The following is a 12981-nucleotide window of genomic DNA, read 5'->3' as shown; positions in this document are numbered from 1 at the left end:
TGTACATCTTAGAAATTGCACATAGCGCAATTACGAAGTCCCCACACCCCCCTGGACAAAAATAAAGTTTTACCGAAAATGCACCCAAAAATTGATTGCTGTTCTAAATAGAGGGACCCTAGGGGAGTTCAAAACGATGGTCCGTTAAGCTGGACCAGAGCTTCCCCACACCCATACAACTAAGGAAAAAATTGTATGGCCTGAGGAAGCATCTGGTCCAGTTTAACGGACCATCGTTTTGAACTCCCCTAGGCAGGCGCGCCGAGTTCTGTACGGCGTATGGGGCAGATGTACGACTTCCTGTCGCCCCATACGTTGCCCCATACGGTTTTACGTATTTCTTTTGTTTACCAAAATTTTGCCCCATACGAGCTGATAAAAAGTCGGCTCGTCTGCCCCTAGGGTCCCTCTATTCAGAACAGCGATCAATTTTTGGGTGCATTTTCGGTAAAACTTTATTTTTGTTCAGGGCGGGTGTGATCACGTACGACGTTTCTTTCTAATGTAACATAAATTTAAAATTTAATTTAATTTATTGAGTATAAATACTACACTTATCGGCCTCAGTCCAAGGACCTAAATTAAAAAAAAAATAACAACATTCTATTCAGTGTTTGATTACCTTCCAAATGAAACAAGAATTACGAAAAACGGAGGAAATTTACTCGAATTATATGCAAAATACACATAGGGCCCTAGTAGCGGCCTTACTTCAAGGACCCAAATTTAATTTTTTTTTTCAACAAGATTCTATTCGGCCTTCGATTACCTTCCAAATGAAACAAAAATTACGAAAAACAGAGGAAATTTACTCGAGTTATATGTAAAATACACTTAGGGCCCCAATAGCGGCCTTAGTCCAAGAACCCAATTTTTTTCCAACAACATTCTATTCGGTGTTCGATTACCTTTTAAACGAAACCCAAAAATTAGGAAAAACGGATCAAATTTACTCTAGTTATATGAAAAATACACATAGGGCCGAGTAGCCTTTCACTTCTAAGGCCCTAATTCACGGTCCACTCACCCCATTTTAAAAAACGTTTCTTTCCTGGATTGGTATTGACAATCATTTGCCGTGTCATTTACATTTCCATCGTTTATTTTGCCATATATATCCCCAAAAAACCTTAAAACACTTAGGCGGCCCTAACTCACGAAGGGCCGACTTGAATAGGCCCATCTTCGAACTTAGCCTCACTATTTCGACTATCTTTCAGGGAAATTTTTATTTTTAAATCGGAAATCGGATTTGATTTACTCAAGATATCGACTTGACGGACAGACACAATTTTTATTGCGGATTCGTCATCTATGAACATAGGCAAACACTTTGCCCTTACCGTCTGCTTCGAATTCCATCAATTACACACGGCATCGTAATCCTATGAGCCCCTTTGTACTTCGTACGGGGCTAAAAAAAACTCTTCACCGACTGTGAGATAAAATTAGCGTTAAGATTAACACCACATGATACACCACATTGGCGGCGTACAGGTGTAATAGTGATGCGAAGACGAGTCATTGAGGAAACAAAGCCGATATATTTTATCTTCAATATCACCACGCGCTTTTAGATTGAAGTTCTCAATTTCGGTTTTTGAACTACACAGCACGAACACTATTGTTTAACGCAAGTTATGCCAAATTAAGAAAATTTTTGCATAAGATGATGGCAGTTCAAGTTTATCGGTGTTACTGAAAAGTCGCGTGTGCTTCAAGTTGTAATCAATTATTTCTTTTACAACTTAACATTGTTGCAGCTTATAAGTATCCGAATTGAAAAAAGAAAAGAAAAATTAACATTCTGGGTGCAGCTTATATTATGCTTAGTGAATAACAATATAATGTTTGTGTAACCAACAGCAATTATTAGTTAAAGTTAAATCATTGATAGGCATATGACATCCATTTAAATCAAGTGAATAGTTTTTTAATTGAGAAATGTGATTTAAGTTCTTTTCTTTTCTGCTGTAGTTTAACTTAAATCATTTACTGATTAGCAGTTTGGAAGTTTTGCAAACATTTTTGAAAGTAACGACAAACCAGAAAGGTAACTTGAATCTTATGACAGTTTAGTAGTAATGTAAAGTAAACGAAATATTTCTTTTACCATGCGTCGAAAATAGTACTTTTCATGTTTCAAGCACTACTTTCGACGCTCATTACATAACTCGGGATAAAATGGTGAAAAATCTTGTTTTCGTGTGTTTATTGACCTCGGCTATGCCTTGGATCAACATATAGTATTTTACATGACTAGGGATAAAAAGATGAAAAGCAGAGTTTTCGTGTGAATTCTTTTATTCCGAGGTAGCCGAGGTCAAAAAAACTCAAGAAAATGAGTACTTTTCAACGTTTGTTGTTGACACATGTAGCGTGTAAAATACTATTGTTTTCAGCTCTTTTCGCATAGTCATAATCTGTCAATCTTGCATTTGCTGCTGAATTTTCTCGATTGAAATGAATCAATCAAAGACAGTTGGTAAGAAATGCAAGTTTGACATTTAACGACAATGCGAAAATAACTGAAAACAGAAGAAATTTTTCGTTAACTGTACATTGTGTATCTAAATCAGCAGTAAGTCGAAACTCTCTTAAAAACTCAAACTTAAAAAGCATTCAGCCTAAAACAAAGCTTTTTCTTAAAACGTTGGAGTGTCTCTCAACTCAATACTGTACGTCTTTTAACGTTTATGCATAGGTAGATCCGATATTAATAAGAGTAGGAGTCAGAAAAACTCATCATGAAATTGATAAGGTCGCTACAACGAATGAAGCTTAGTTTCATGATAACTTTATGATGACTTTTAAATAGGGTAAGAGTACCGGTCACAAGCTCCTTTTAGTAAGGAGCCCTAAAAGAGAAAATCGAATGGTATAACTGTGTTCGAGAGAGAGAGAGAGAGAGAGATAAAACTAAGATTGTATCTCATACAGAAGTCAAGCAGTGCTTGTTATGTTGAAAACAGACGAAACATTGAGAATCTCTTTCGATCAATAGTTTCATTGTTTTAATTTAATTGTTTGTTAAGCGTCAAAAGTGACATTAGAACAATGAAAAATTTGATTAGAGCAGATTCTCAATGGTCGTGTCTGCTTCCAGTAAATAGCCTCAATACAAACAACACACTCTACGGATAATAGCGGCAGAGTCGAAATTTTGCTTGATTTTTGCAAGTGGTTCCAGGTGGTTTCGGGTGGTACCCGTGGTCTAATCGAAGAGTGATGTTTGGAAGGTGCCCCTTATTTTTGATAATGAACAAGTCGTCCATACATCATTTTGTCCAAAAACTTCGAATTTAGCCGATAAAATTTTGGGTCATTTTGACTCTGCCGCTATTATCCGTAGAGAGTGTGTTGTTTGTATTGAGGCTATTTAGCTTCCAGCATTATGAAACTGCAAAGCCGAACTAAGACCACAACTGAAATTCTCTTTTCGTTATTACAAACTCTTCTTGGCACGAAATTTTTTTTGACTCTTGTTTGTACCAGTATAGCACCACAAAATTTGCACTAGCACTAGTTCTACATTGCGTTATTTAAAGAGTACTCACTAAGAGTCTTTTACGGCCAATAACAGGTTCTGTCTAAAGCTCAACTCAAAGCTAGAATTACAAATGTGACTTACATGTTTCCGTTTACTTCAGTTGCACACTGAATTCGATCACTTAAAAAAAATATCAAATAAACAAGTTTGAACTGTCCGTCCATTTATTCAATATAAATAAGAAAAAAAAAATTAGCAATCAATAAAACCGCCAACGCATTTTTTTTTAAATTCAATCTCTTGACTATCATCGTCGTATTTTACCCATTAAACCATCTGGCTCTAGTCATACTTATACAAATTGAACTATGCATTTTAAGTAATTGAATTTATGAATATCTTTGGCAATTTTGTATTTTGGTTGATTATACACAAGAATAACAAACACACGCGAATCGATATTCAATAAATTCACAGTTTTACAATAGGCACTCAATCATGACCCAGATGGTATTTACATTGATTTTATTGGTTGCCGCCATATCAACGGTCGAATGTATGAAAGTGAATCAAAGTGAGTTCAAATTCGAAACCATAAATAAATTCACATTTAATGATTCATTGACATGGAAGTGGACAAAATATAAAAAAAAACATTTTTTTTCTCTATTCGGTGCCGAATGTCAACAGTGCCTCAAATTTATGGTGACAAAGTGCCTCAGCGAATGATTTCAACAAAATTGAAACGAGTTCAACGGCGCATAGTCATGTTACACGATTATTTTCGGACAAAAGTACTGCCTCCCGCATCGAATATGTTAAGCATGGTCAGTTTCTACTACCTTCTCATTCATTTTATTATTCTTTGTTTTGCTAGTGAAGTAATGAGGCTTTTCCCTCACGGGTGAAGTAAAGTAAGCTCGTAAAGTAATAGTATATTACGTTCTTGTTTGGAACTTTTTATTTCGCAAAGTGTGCCGTTTGCAGATCGAGTCGATGGCGAGGTATGCAACTTCACAAGCCAAAATATAAAGTTTCAAACAATTATGTAAGTTATTTTACTAAGCCACGGGAAATGAGCTTTCAACGCTCATGTCAACGGAGTAATAACTCAACTCATTTCCCGGGGGCTTAGTGAGTAATAGTACTTCACTTACCAATGGAGCCAATGATGTAAAAGGAACTTCTCTTGTGTGAAATTTGCCAATCGAGGCATATTTGAGGTCGGTAAACACACAAGAAGTACCATTTTCATCATTTACCACATTGCCAAGTAAGGTATTTTATTCAAAAATTTGAGGTAAAGTTTTGGATCCGTACAGTAAAGTTAACTTTACCTCACATTTTTGAATAAAATAGCAAACTATATCTGTGAAGCTGATGCCCTCGGATGCTTTCACTCATCTGGATATCTCATTACTTCACTAATATAGTAATCCACTGTAATTGTTTTGAAATGTAAATAGTAATTCCGATATTTTGTTTGCAACATTTTGTAGCAGTGGCATAATGGAGCTGCCCGAGCTGCCCAGAAGTGGGCGGATCAGTGTCGTTTTCTCGGTAAGATTTTGTGTTTAAAACGTTTAGCAGTAGAGTATTATGTCATCTGTGGTCGACAGAGATATAGGTTATAATAGCCAACTTCACGTCTCAGTAAAAGATTTGTATAAATCAAAAGAAACGAATAAATTGCATTAAGGTGACGTAAATATGCTTGCCGCCTGCGATCGGTCAACACGAATCGAAAGTAGTAGGGATGCTGTGAAAGTAATTCACTAAACGAGTTGCCCGAAAATGCAAGAAAGAGTATGTTAGTATCACAAAATTGTTACCTCATGTAATGAATTACTTTCGCAGTATCCAATGTATTCTGTTTTACTGCCTACCACACTTAAAAATCCACGAAAAATTAACCAAAAATAGTCCACATGCAATCCATCATTTTCGCGGGGGGCAAACCGCTATGTAATGTTCTACTTTCGCATGGTGGAAGCAAAAGTTCTTAAAATCAATTCGAAATTCGTGATGCGACACTGACCCTACTGTTTTGTGGTTTATAGTTCATGATCCAGTTGAGAGTAGAGCCGTAAAACACTTTCCCTCTTGTGGACAAAACATCTTTGTATCTAGTCATAAAGTGCACTGGTAAAATATACTTAAAATTGAAGTGAACCGTCACGTACTGACTAAACCAATATTTATTATTTCAGGCTGTTCGCATTGCAATCATGGTAAGATAGATATCGCGTCACCTTAATTTTTGGAGAAATCAAGGTCAAAATTTCCGCTTTATTTCGCTCTGGTTTTTGTTTAGGTTTGTTGAACGGGAGCAATTTGTTTATGGCTCTAAGCACAATAATTCCACAGCAGTTGGACACTATACGCAAATGGTATGGGCAGCTACACACAAAGTTGGCTGTGGTATAACGAAATGTTCCGGCAGATATAGTCCTCGTGGAAAACCATTCTTTAATTACGTTTGCAATTATTGTCCTACGTGAGTCAAGTCTTTATTTTGAAATTATAGGTAAAAGAAAGATAAGTAAAGGTCGAAATAGTATGTTATGTCACTAGGGCCAAAAAGGTGTCTTTTTGACTCAGGTAGTAGGAAGAATTGGGAAATAAAAGTTAGAGAGACAGTTGTTGTTTTGTGTCTCTATCTAGTGAGAGAATGTGACATTTTCTGTCCGCCTGAATAGAAATACATTTTTCAAGTAGATTTTATGGATGGTGTTCCCATCATTTCTATTTTAAGATCTTTTAGACACAATACAACAAAATTTAAAACCGAACACCGTTTCGCAGATAATTTGACCGTTTTGTATCTTCTATTCTATGAAAATTAATTGTGGCACGAAATCTTATCTAATTTATGGAGGGGAAAAATAACATTTTACACTCTGCTATATGAATGTGAATTATAGAAGCAATGAAACAATTAGTAGTGAGATAGACGATGTTTGCACATAGACTGAGAAGTTTTTGACTTTATCTCAGGTCTGAACCAGGTATATAAGTGTTCTGTTGAACCAGCAAAACTATTACCTATTTTGACGAAAAATGGTGATCACTTTTCACTAACAACTAAAATTATCCATTCGTAATGCCCCAATACCATTTTCAGAGGCAATTTCGAAGATTCACTGGGCCTTCCTTACAAATCTGGACAGCCCTGCTCGGCATGTCCTAATTCCTGTCGATCGGATAAAATCAGGTACAATTTTACATTTTCATTGCGACGGCGGACATCCCTTAACCAACATTCATTTCGTTCAAGATTGTGTACGAATACATGTAACGCAGCAGATCAGTTATCGAATTGCAAGGCGCTACATAACAACTGGTCGACATGGCTCTGTAATACACGGACGACGGAGGGTTTCAAACGACGAAAAAGTTGTTTGGCAACGTGTTCATGCAAAGGAAAAATTTACGATTAGTTTAGTGGCTCGGCTGAGTCAATTACAAAAATGCAGCTCTCTTTAGCTTAATGATAGTGACGGTGAACATTCTCTAGCTATAATTTCTCGTTTGTTTGTTTTTTACCATCAACTAGGCAATCAATTCGAATCAATTTTCAGGCGCCGGGGGAATTTGTAATTTTCCTTGTCCAATGGTTAAGTATGGCGAGATTTGTTGTCTATTTTAAACACCATTATATTAGCGCCACTACCCAGTTATTACTTTAAGTACAATCTTGCTGACTGCAATAAGTAATTCATAGAATTTATGTGATATTTGTTCAAACACCAAATATTTCTGTTTCACTTTTTTATTAAAAGGTTATAGAAGATTAGTCCAAAAAACAAAATGGTTTAAATTACTTTTAAATATTCCAATGCGCCTCGCATTCAAAGAACGCGATGTGTGTGGGCAACCGCAGTGTAGCAGGAGAGTAGCATTAGAAATAAGTAAGACCACCAACGATTATAAAAGAAAAGCTCCAACTTCAATCGACGAACGGGAAGAAATGGCAACTACGGTCTGACTATGCAAAATGTTGAGACCGTTAAGCACAGTAGACTATTGTACTGTCAGTAGTTAAATTGTCAACAATATTTATGAGAAATTCTGAATCAAGAATTTGTAGCATTTTTGGGATACTGATTTCTGCGTAATTACCTTTACGCAGTGTGCTTGTATAAGGTACCAGCTGGTGAAACAGCTGAAGCAAATCTCGATGTTAATATGTTAAATTAACAACTTCCCTTTCTCACCTAAGATCAAACTTCGGGAGAAACGTTGTGTTGTCCTATGGATTCTATAGTATGGAATTGTCATTTTCTCGGGACACAACACCCTCGAAATGAAATTTCCAACTTATTTTCCATCGGTGAACAAATAATTTTTTTTATTATTTAGAATTCGGAATAAAATGTTTTTGCATTTGTTCACATGCAGCTGCGATGAGATGATTATTCAAATTTCCACGGCTGACAAAACTGTGAGCATTGAGGCACAAAATTGTCAGTATCAAAAAATGATCTCGGAAATGATATTGAATTGGGAACGGCAGTGTATCGATTTAAATTACCATTATTGCAACCGATCAATCCGGATTTGGGTAAAGATTCGTGGGATAATGAGAAAATGATTTTAACACTTTGCTTGAAAATGGACCGAGAATTCGATTATGTAAATTTTTAATAAAAATAAAATTGATTTTGCTGTTTTGTCACAAAGTAGCAGTCACTTTATGGTTGATTCCTGTTTTATAATATTTATTTGTTTACCGAGAGGGGAAAAAATTGAAATTTTCAACAAGAGCGAAGCGAAGACCACGAATCACAGGAGTTGCAATTTTCTATTTTTCCCGATGCGAACACAACGTTTATCATGAGTGCATAGTGTGATTTCACCATTTTTCTCTTAGAGTTGCATTCAAAAGAAAAACAAAGGGACGGTTACAACGAGAAAGAGTTAGGCATGGGCGAAAATTATCGAAAATTATCAAAAAATATCGATAATCGATAATTATTGATATTTTGATAATTATCAAGATATCGATAATTCTATATATCGATATTTCGGTCCAAAAATCCGATATTTATCGATATATCGGTATATTATCATGAATTTTCAGATAACTATCAAAATATCGATATTTTGATAATTATCGATAATTATTAAATTATCAATAACGATATGATTAATCGACTATCGATAATTTCTTTCGACTAATATTATCGATAATTTTAAACGTCTTCCATCCCTAGAAAGAGTTATTCAACGAAATAAGAACAGTTGAAAATTGCATTTCGAGAAAATGCAATTTCCAATTTTTTTCCCGATGTAAACACACCGTTTTTCACAACAAAGGTCTCTGAAGTTTCAGCGGAGTGTAGAAAATGACTAATTTCTCGCCTGTGGTGTCAAAAAACCTTTTTCCCACTGTTATACCTTTCTCGTAATTTAGGCCCTCAGCATGAAACGTTGTGTAGGCATGTGTTGTGGACGGTTGGTTTTAGACACTTTCGCTTGTCCTCCTCACTTTATTTACTTTCTTTTCATCCCAGTCTCGTTTTAATACTTATTTTAGAGATAGGTCTACTAGGTCTCTAGAAATTATGTGTAATTATAGATTGTCAGCGAGTCGGTCTTCTGTCACTTCACACAAACAAGATTTTCATGGACAAGATCGAAAATTGAAATTGCTTAACAAATGATTTTGTTTTTTAAATTTCGTATCTTAAACAACCAACTCGACGGCAGTTAAGTGATGTGACTAGAGTGACGAGAACAATTTCCACAATCTATTATGTTCAGTTTAGATTTTTAACGACTTGTCATGGAAGTGCTTCATTACATATTTCTGCCACAGATTAAACAATCAACCAAAACACTAACATTTCACATTGCATAAGTATTTGCACATACTTTTACTTACTTATTCCGGTCTAAAAGAAGACGTTGGGCCATACAATGAACGTCAACACAAGATATGGTCGAATGTCAAACTTTGTATGGAGCGGAGGACATACTGATTTCAAATAAACAGACTCACCTCTCATGAGGTACGGTTAGTATGAACAGACCATACCTGGTTTGTACATTCATTGGGAACATATCCATTATTTAAATTACTTGACATTTCAAGTTTAAACCGCCTTTCCGACAACGCGGAAAAGCGATAGCGGCCAAACAACATTACCAACGGTATAACGATAAAACAATAATGAGCACGGTGACGTTCGTGACGGCTGTCACTTTCTGTCGATTCAATTTGTTCGGAATCTGCGGAAATTACTTTGATTTACGAAAAATATTAGTTGATTCGATTGAAAAACCACCAAAATGGCATTATTACAATTAGCCAGTAAGTCGAAATGTTTATTGTAACATCCGAACGCCTGTCGGTGTAAATTGAACGCAAAAACATTTGTTATGTAATTTGCATCGATTGTTACCGTCAAGAAAACACTTCTTGAAACTGTATGAAAAATGGATTAACATTTAACTTTACCATAGGAAACCAAACCCGTGCCGTGGGCATTGTCTACCTGAATACGAGTTCATATTCAACGGAGGCCCCACGCACACTGAAAACAACAAATCTGTCCTCGATGAAACGAGGTACTGGCGGTCGATCTAGTTTTAATGGCATGGTAGTGACAGTGTTCGGTTGCACTGGATTCGTTGGTCGGTATGTCGCAAACAAATTTGGTAAAATTGGATCGCAATGCATCTTCCCCTATGTAAGTTTTGATGCCGGTCTGATAGGCGGTGCGTGATTAATTTGTTGAACTCTTTCCAGCGTGGTGATCATTCAGAAGTGAATCGGTTGAAGTTAGTCGGCGATTTGGGACAGGTTTTGTTTCACTCGTACCACTTGAATGACATGGATTCCATTCGTAAAGCCATCACCTATTCCAATGTTGTTGTAAATCTGGTTGGACGGGACTGGGAAACGAAAAATTTCAAATTCAACGATGTTCATGTTGAAGGCGCACGCAACATTGCCAGGTAATTTCCGTAAATTGATTCTAATGCCTGGAACCGAATCAATTGGTCGACTTTCAGAGCATGTCGCGAAGTCGGTGTCGAAAGACTGATCCACTTGTCATCGATGAATGTTACACCAAAACCAGAGCCGCTTTTACTAAAATCTGGAAGCAAATTTCTGGCGAGCAAATATCATGGCGAAATCGCCGTACGTGAAGAATTCCCCGACGCAACGATCATCCGTCCGGCCGACATCTACGGCCAAGAGGATAGATTCTTGCGATACTATGCCAACATAATGCGTCGTCAATTCCGTGGCATGCCGTTATGGTACAATGGGGAACGAACATTCAAACAGCCGATTCATGTGAGCGATATTGCACAGGCTATTGTCAATGCTGCCAAAGATCCGGATACGGCCGGTAAGACTTATCAAGGCATCGGACCCAGACGCTATAAACTATCCGAGTTGGTGGACTGGTTCCATCGTGAGATGCGAAAAGATGAAAAGTTGTGGGGCTACTACCGTTACGATTTGCGATACGATCCGACATTTATGATAAAAGTGAAAATTGCCGAAGCCATCAGTCCATCATTTCCCATTGGTGACTTGCATACCGAACGCGTCGAACGAGAATACGTTACCGATAATGTCATCGAAGGTATGCCGACACTGGAGGATTTAGGTGTCAATTTGACGTTCATGGAAGATCAGGTAAATGACAAACAGAGAATTTAGCTGGAATGACGGTTTAAAGCTGTGAACTGATCGAACAGGTACCGTGGGAGCTGCGACCATTCAGAGCGCTACAATATTACGATGCCGAGTTGAATGAATTCGAGAAGCCAGCACTGCCGAAATACATTGACACGAGAGGCGCTTAGTGCGAGCGATTTGATGGCAGTTCGGTTTTTTTAAGTCAAATATTTTTGTGTAAATAATCAAATCCCATTACAGAGGTCATAGATACCGTTTTCAGACTGAAAACAATGGAATTTCATTGTGGAAATTGGTTTATTGTTGGAAATAAAAAGAAAGGCATTAGTGGCGCATGAAGAATGAAGTAAAAGATTTCGTTAGAAATCCAGTTGATAAATCGAATTTTCGTGGTGTCTAACAGAGTTTCTAACAAAAAATTCACGTGCCACAAATTACCTTCGTTTTGAGGTCAATTTATGTTCTTTCAACGTTGGCTGAAACATCTAATTGTGCTCATCCTATATAGCACAACGTTCCACAACAAACCTTTTTTGAGAGCGCGACAATACTCATAGGTTTCAAACCGTATCCGTAAGGCGAACTATAGTTATTTATATTCACTTCGTTCTATTCGGTCTATAACTCGCGAAATTACCTAATATCTACCGTCCACCACAGATCCGTATACAACTTTTCATTGCCGAGGGCCTACATTACGTGAACTGTCGGATTGTCTGCTTTATACCGCACAGTGTTCTGGGAAAAATCAACCGTTTTTCGTGATTGATTTTTTGTTGAGTAAGGAATAGATGGGAGTATAAGGTAGGGTACAAAGAAATTCGATACCACTCACGTCGAAAATACGAAAAACGTCCCTATTTGTCAGACAGATTTTTAAGCAGGTCATATTTAGTGTCAATCGAAAGGAAATTGCAGTAGATTTCAAACGAGTCAAACGATCTTGCTACGCTTCGACTTCACTGTGTACTTTTTTGGTTGTTCAAAGATAGAGGTTTAATATCCGAAAATTATTCTTCAAGTCCAGTTGCAGGGACAAATATGGTCAAATTTGATGTCATTTGACAGCTATGAAAATTACCTTTTGCTAGCTGTTTTATTTACCCCAAAAATATGTGAAAATCAGAGTTAACCCACTCCAGATACACGTAATTAATCTAAGAATTGCTTCACATAACTTAAACCACTTATTTGTGAAGAATGGATAAAAATTTCACTCACCCTACAGCCTGTAAATATTTTTCATATGCAGAATGAGCACCAGCTGAATATCACCAGCTGGATCTGCTAACACACACTTATTGTATGATAAGCAATCAAAACACATTCTTAACAATGTGTTTACTTCATTCATACGTGTTATGTGCGCGTAGATGACGTTAACGTAGAAATGCACTGTGTGTAGGTTGTCTTTGAATTGTATACAATACAAAGTGTTTTTGTTTGTACACCAGCTGGTGATATTCAGCTGGTGCACATTCTGCATATGAGAAACATTTAGCAATTGTAAAGGAACGGGCACTTGGAGATAGAGAAGAAATGTCTGTAAACGAAATGTCGTAACAGATATTTGTTGTGAGGCTGGTATGGCAAGTTTAGTATCGTTGTAAAGCTAACACTGCAGGCTGATTAGACATTATTGTTTTGTTGCAGTCAAGGTCAACCTGTGTATTACAGACCAACGTTACAATAGTTCCACTTTTTTTAGTTTCACTTTTTTTGTGGATTTATAAAAATTGAAACTATCTTCACCCTCCATATATGCAGCGTAACAATAGTTTCACTTTCTAGATTTCAGATTCCTAGATATCTAGACTTTCCTGCCTAAAAA

General features: G+C 36.8%; 2 protein-coding genes across 4 annotated transcripts; both read left to right on the top strand.

Moving 5' to 3' along the window:
- The first annotated feature begins 1471 nt into the window (after positions 1–1471).
- Positions 1472–7289, top strand: LOC119071506 (cysteine-rich venom protein pseudecin-like). 3 transcript variants are annotated; one of them, XM_037176368.1, is made up of 9 exons: positions 1472–2053; positions 3968–4064; positions 4181–4317; positions 4990–5050; positions 5551–5635; positions 5701–5721; positions 5805–5987; positions 6615–6704; positions 6768–7289. In XM_037176368.1, the coding sequence occupies exons 2-9, from the start codon at positions 3989–3991 to the stop codon at positions 6928–6930; spliced, it is 816 nt and encodes a 271-aa protein (XP_037032263.1). In that variant the 5' UTR covers positions 1472–2053; positions 3968–3988; the 3' UTR covers positions 6931–7289. The 3 variants fall into 3 exon arrangements, with proteins under 3 accessions (XP_037032263.1, XP_037032259.1, XP_037032258.1); XM_037176364.1 differs by having other exon boundaries at positions 1473–2053; positions 3979–4064; XM_037176363.1 differs by lacking the exon at positions 1472–2053 and having other exon boundaries at positions 3596–4064.
- Positions 7290–9647: 2358 nt separating this feature from the next.
- Positions 9648–11605, top strand: LOC119071505 (NADH dehydrogenase [ubiquinone] 1 alpha subcomplex subunit 9, mitochondrial). The gene is made up of 5 exons (XM_037176362.1): positions 9648–9806; positions 9959–10185; positions 10245–10453; positions 10511–11147; positions 11210–11605. Exons 1-5 carry the CDS (start codon positions 9785–9787, stop codon positions 11315–11317), a joined length of 1203 nt encoding a protein of 400 aa, XP_037032257.1. The 5' UTR covers positions 9648–9784; the 3' UTR covers positions 11318–11605.
- Positions 11606–12981: the final 1376 nt, after the last annotated feature.

Source organism: Bradysia coprophila (assembly GCF_014529535.1).
Source record: "Bradysia coprophila strain Holo2 chromosome IV unlocalized genomic scaffold, BU_Bcop_v1 contig_5, whole genome shotgun sequence".
Lineage (NCBI taxonomy): Eukaryota > Metazoa > Arthropoda > Insecta > Diptera > Sciaridae > Bradysia > Bradysia coprophila.
The sequence above is the reverse complement of the archived record's forward strand: the minus strand, read 5'-3'. Positions and strand labels throughout refer to the sequence as shown.

Coding starts and splice junctions, on each gene's coding strand:
- LOC119071506 (XM_037176368.1), top strand. CDS start 3,989: ATGACCCAGATGGTATTTACATTGATTTTATTGGTTGCCGCCATATCA. Junction 4,318..4,989: donor CATCGAATATGTTAAGCATG/GTCAGTTTCTAC, acceptor AACATTTTGTAG/CAGTGGCATAATGGAGCTGC. Junction 5,636..5,700: donor TCTAGTCATAAAGTGCACTG/GTAAAATATACT, acceptor TTATTATTTCAG/GCTGTTCGCATTGCAATCAT.
- LOC119071505 (XM_037176362.1), top strand. CDS start 9,785: ATGGCATTATTACAATTAGCCA. Junction 9,807..9,958: donor GGCATTATTACAATTAGCCA/GTAAGTCGAAAT, acceptor ACTTTACCATAG/GAAACCAAACCCGTGCCGTG. Junction 10,454..10,510: donor GGCGCACGCAACATTGCCAG/GTAATTTCCGTA, acceptor GTCGACTTTCAG/AGCATGTCGCGAAGTCGGTG.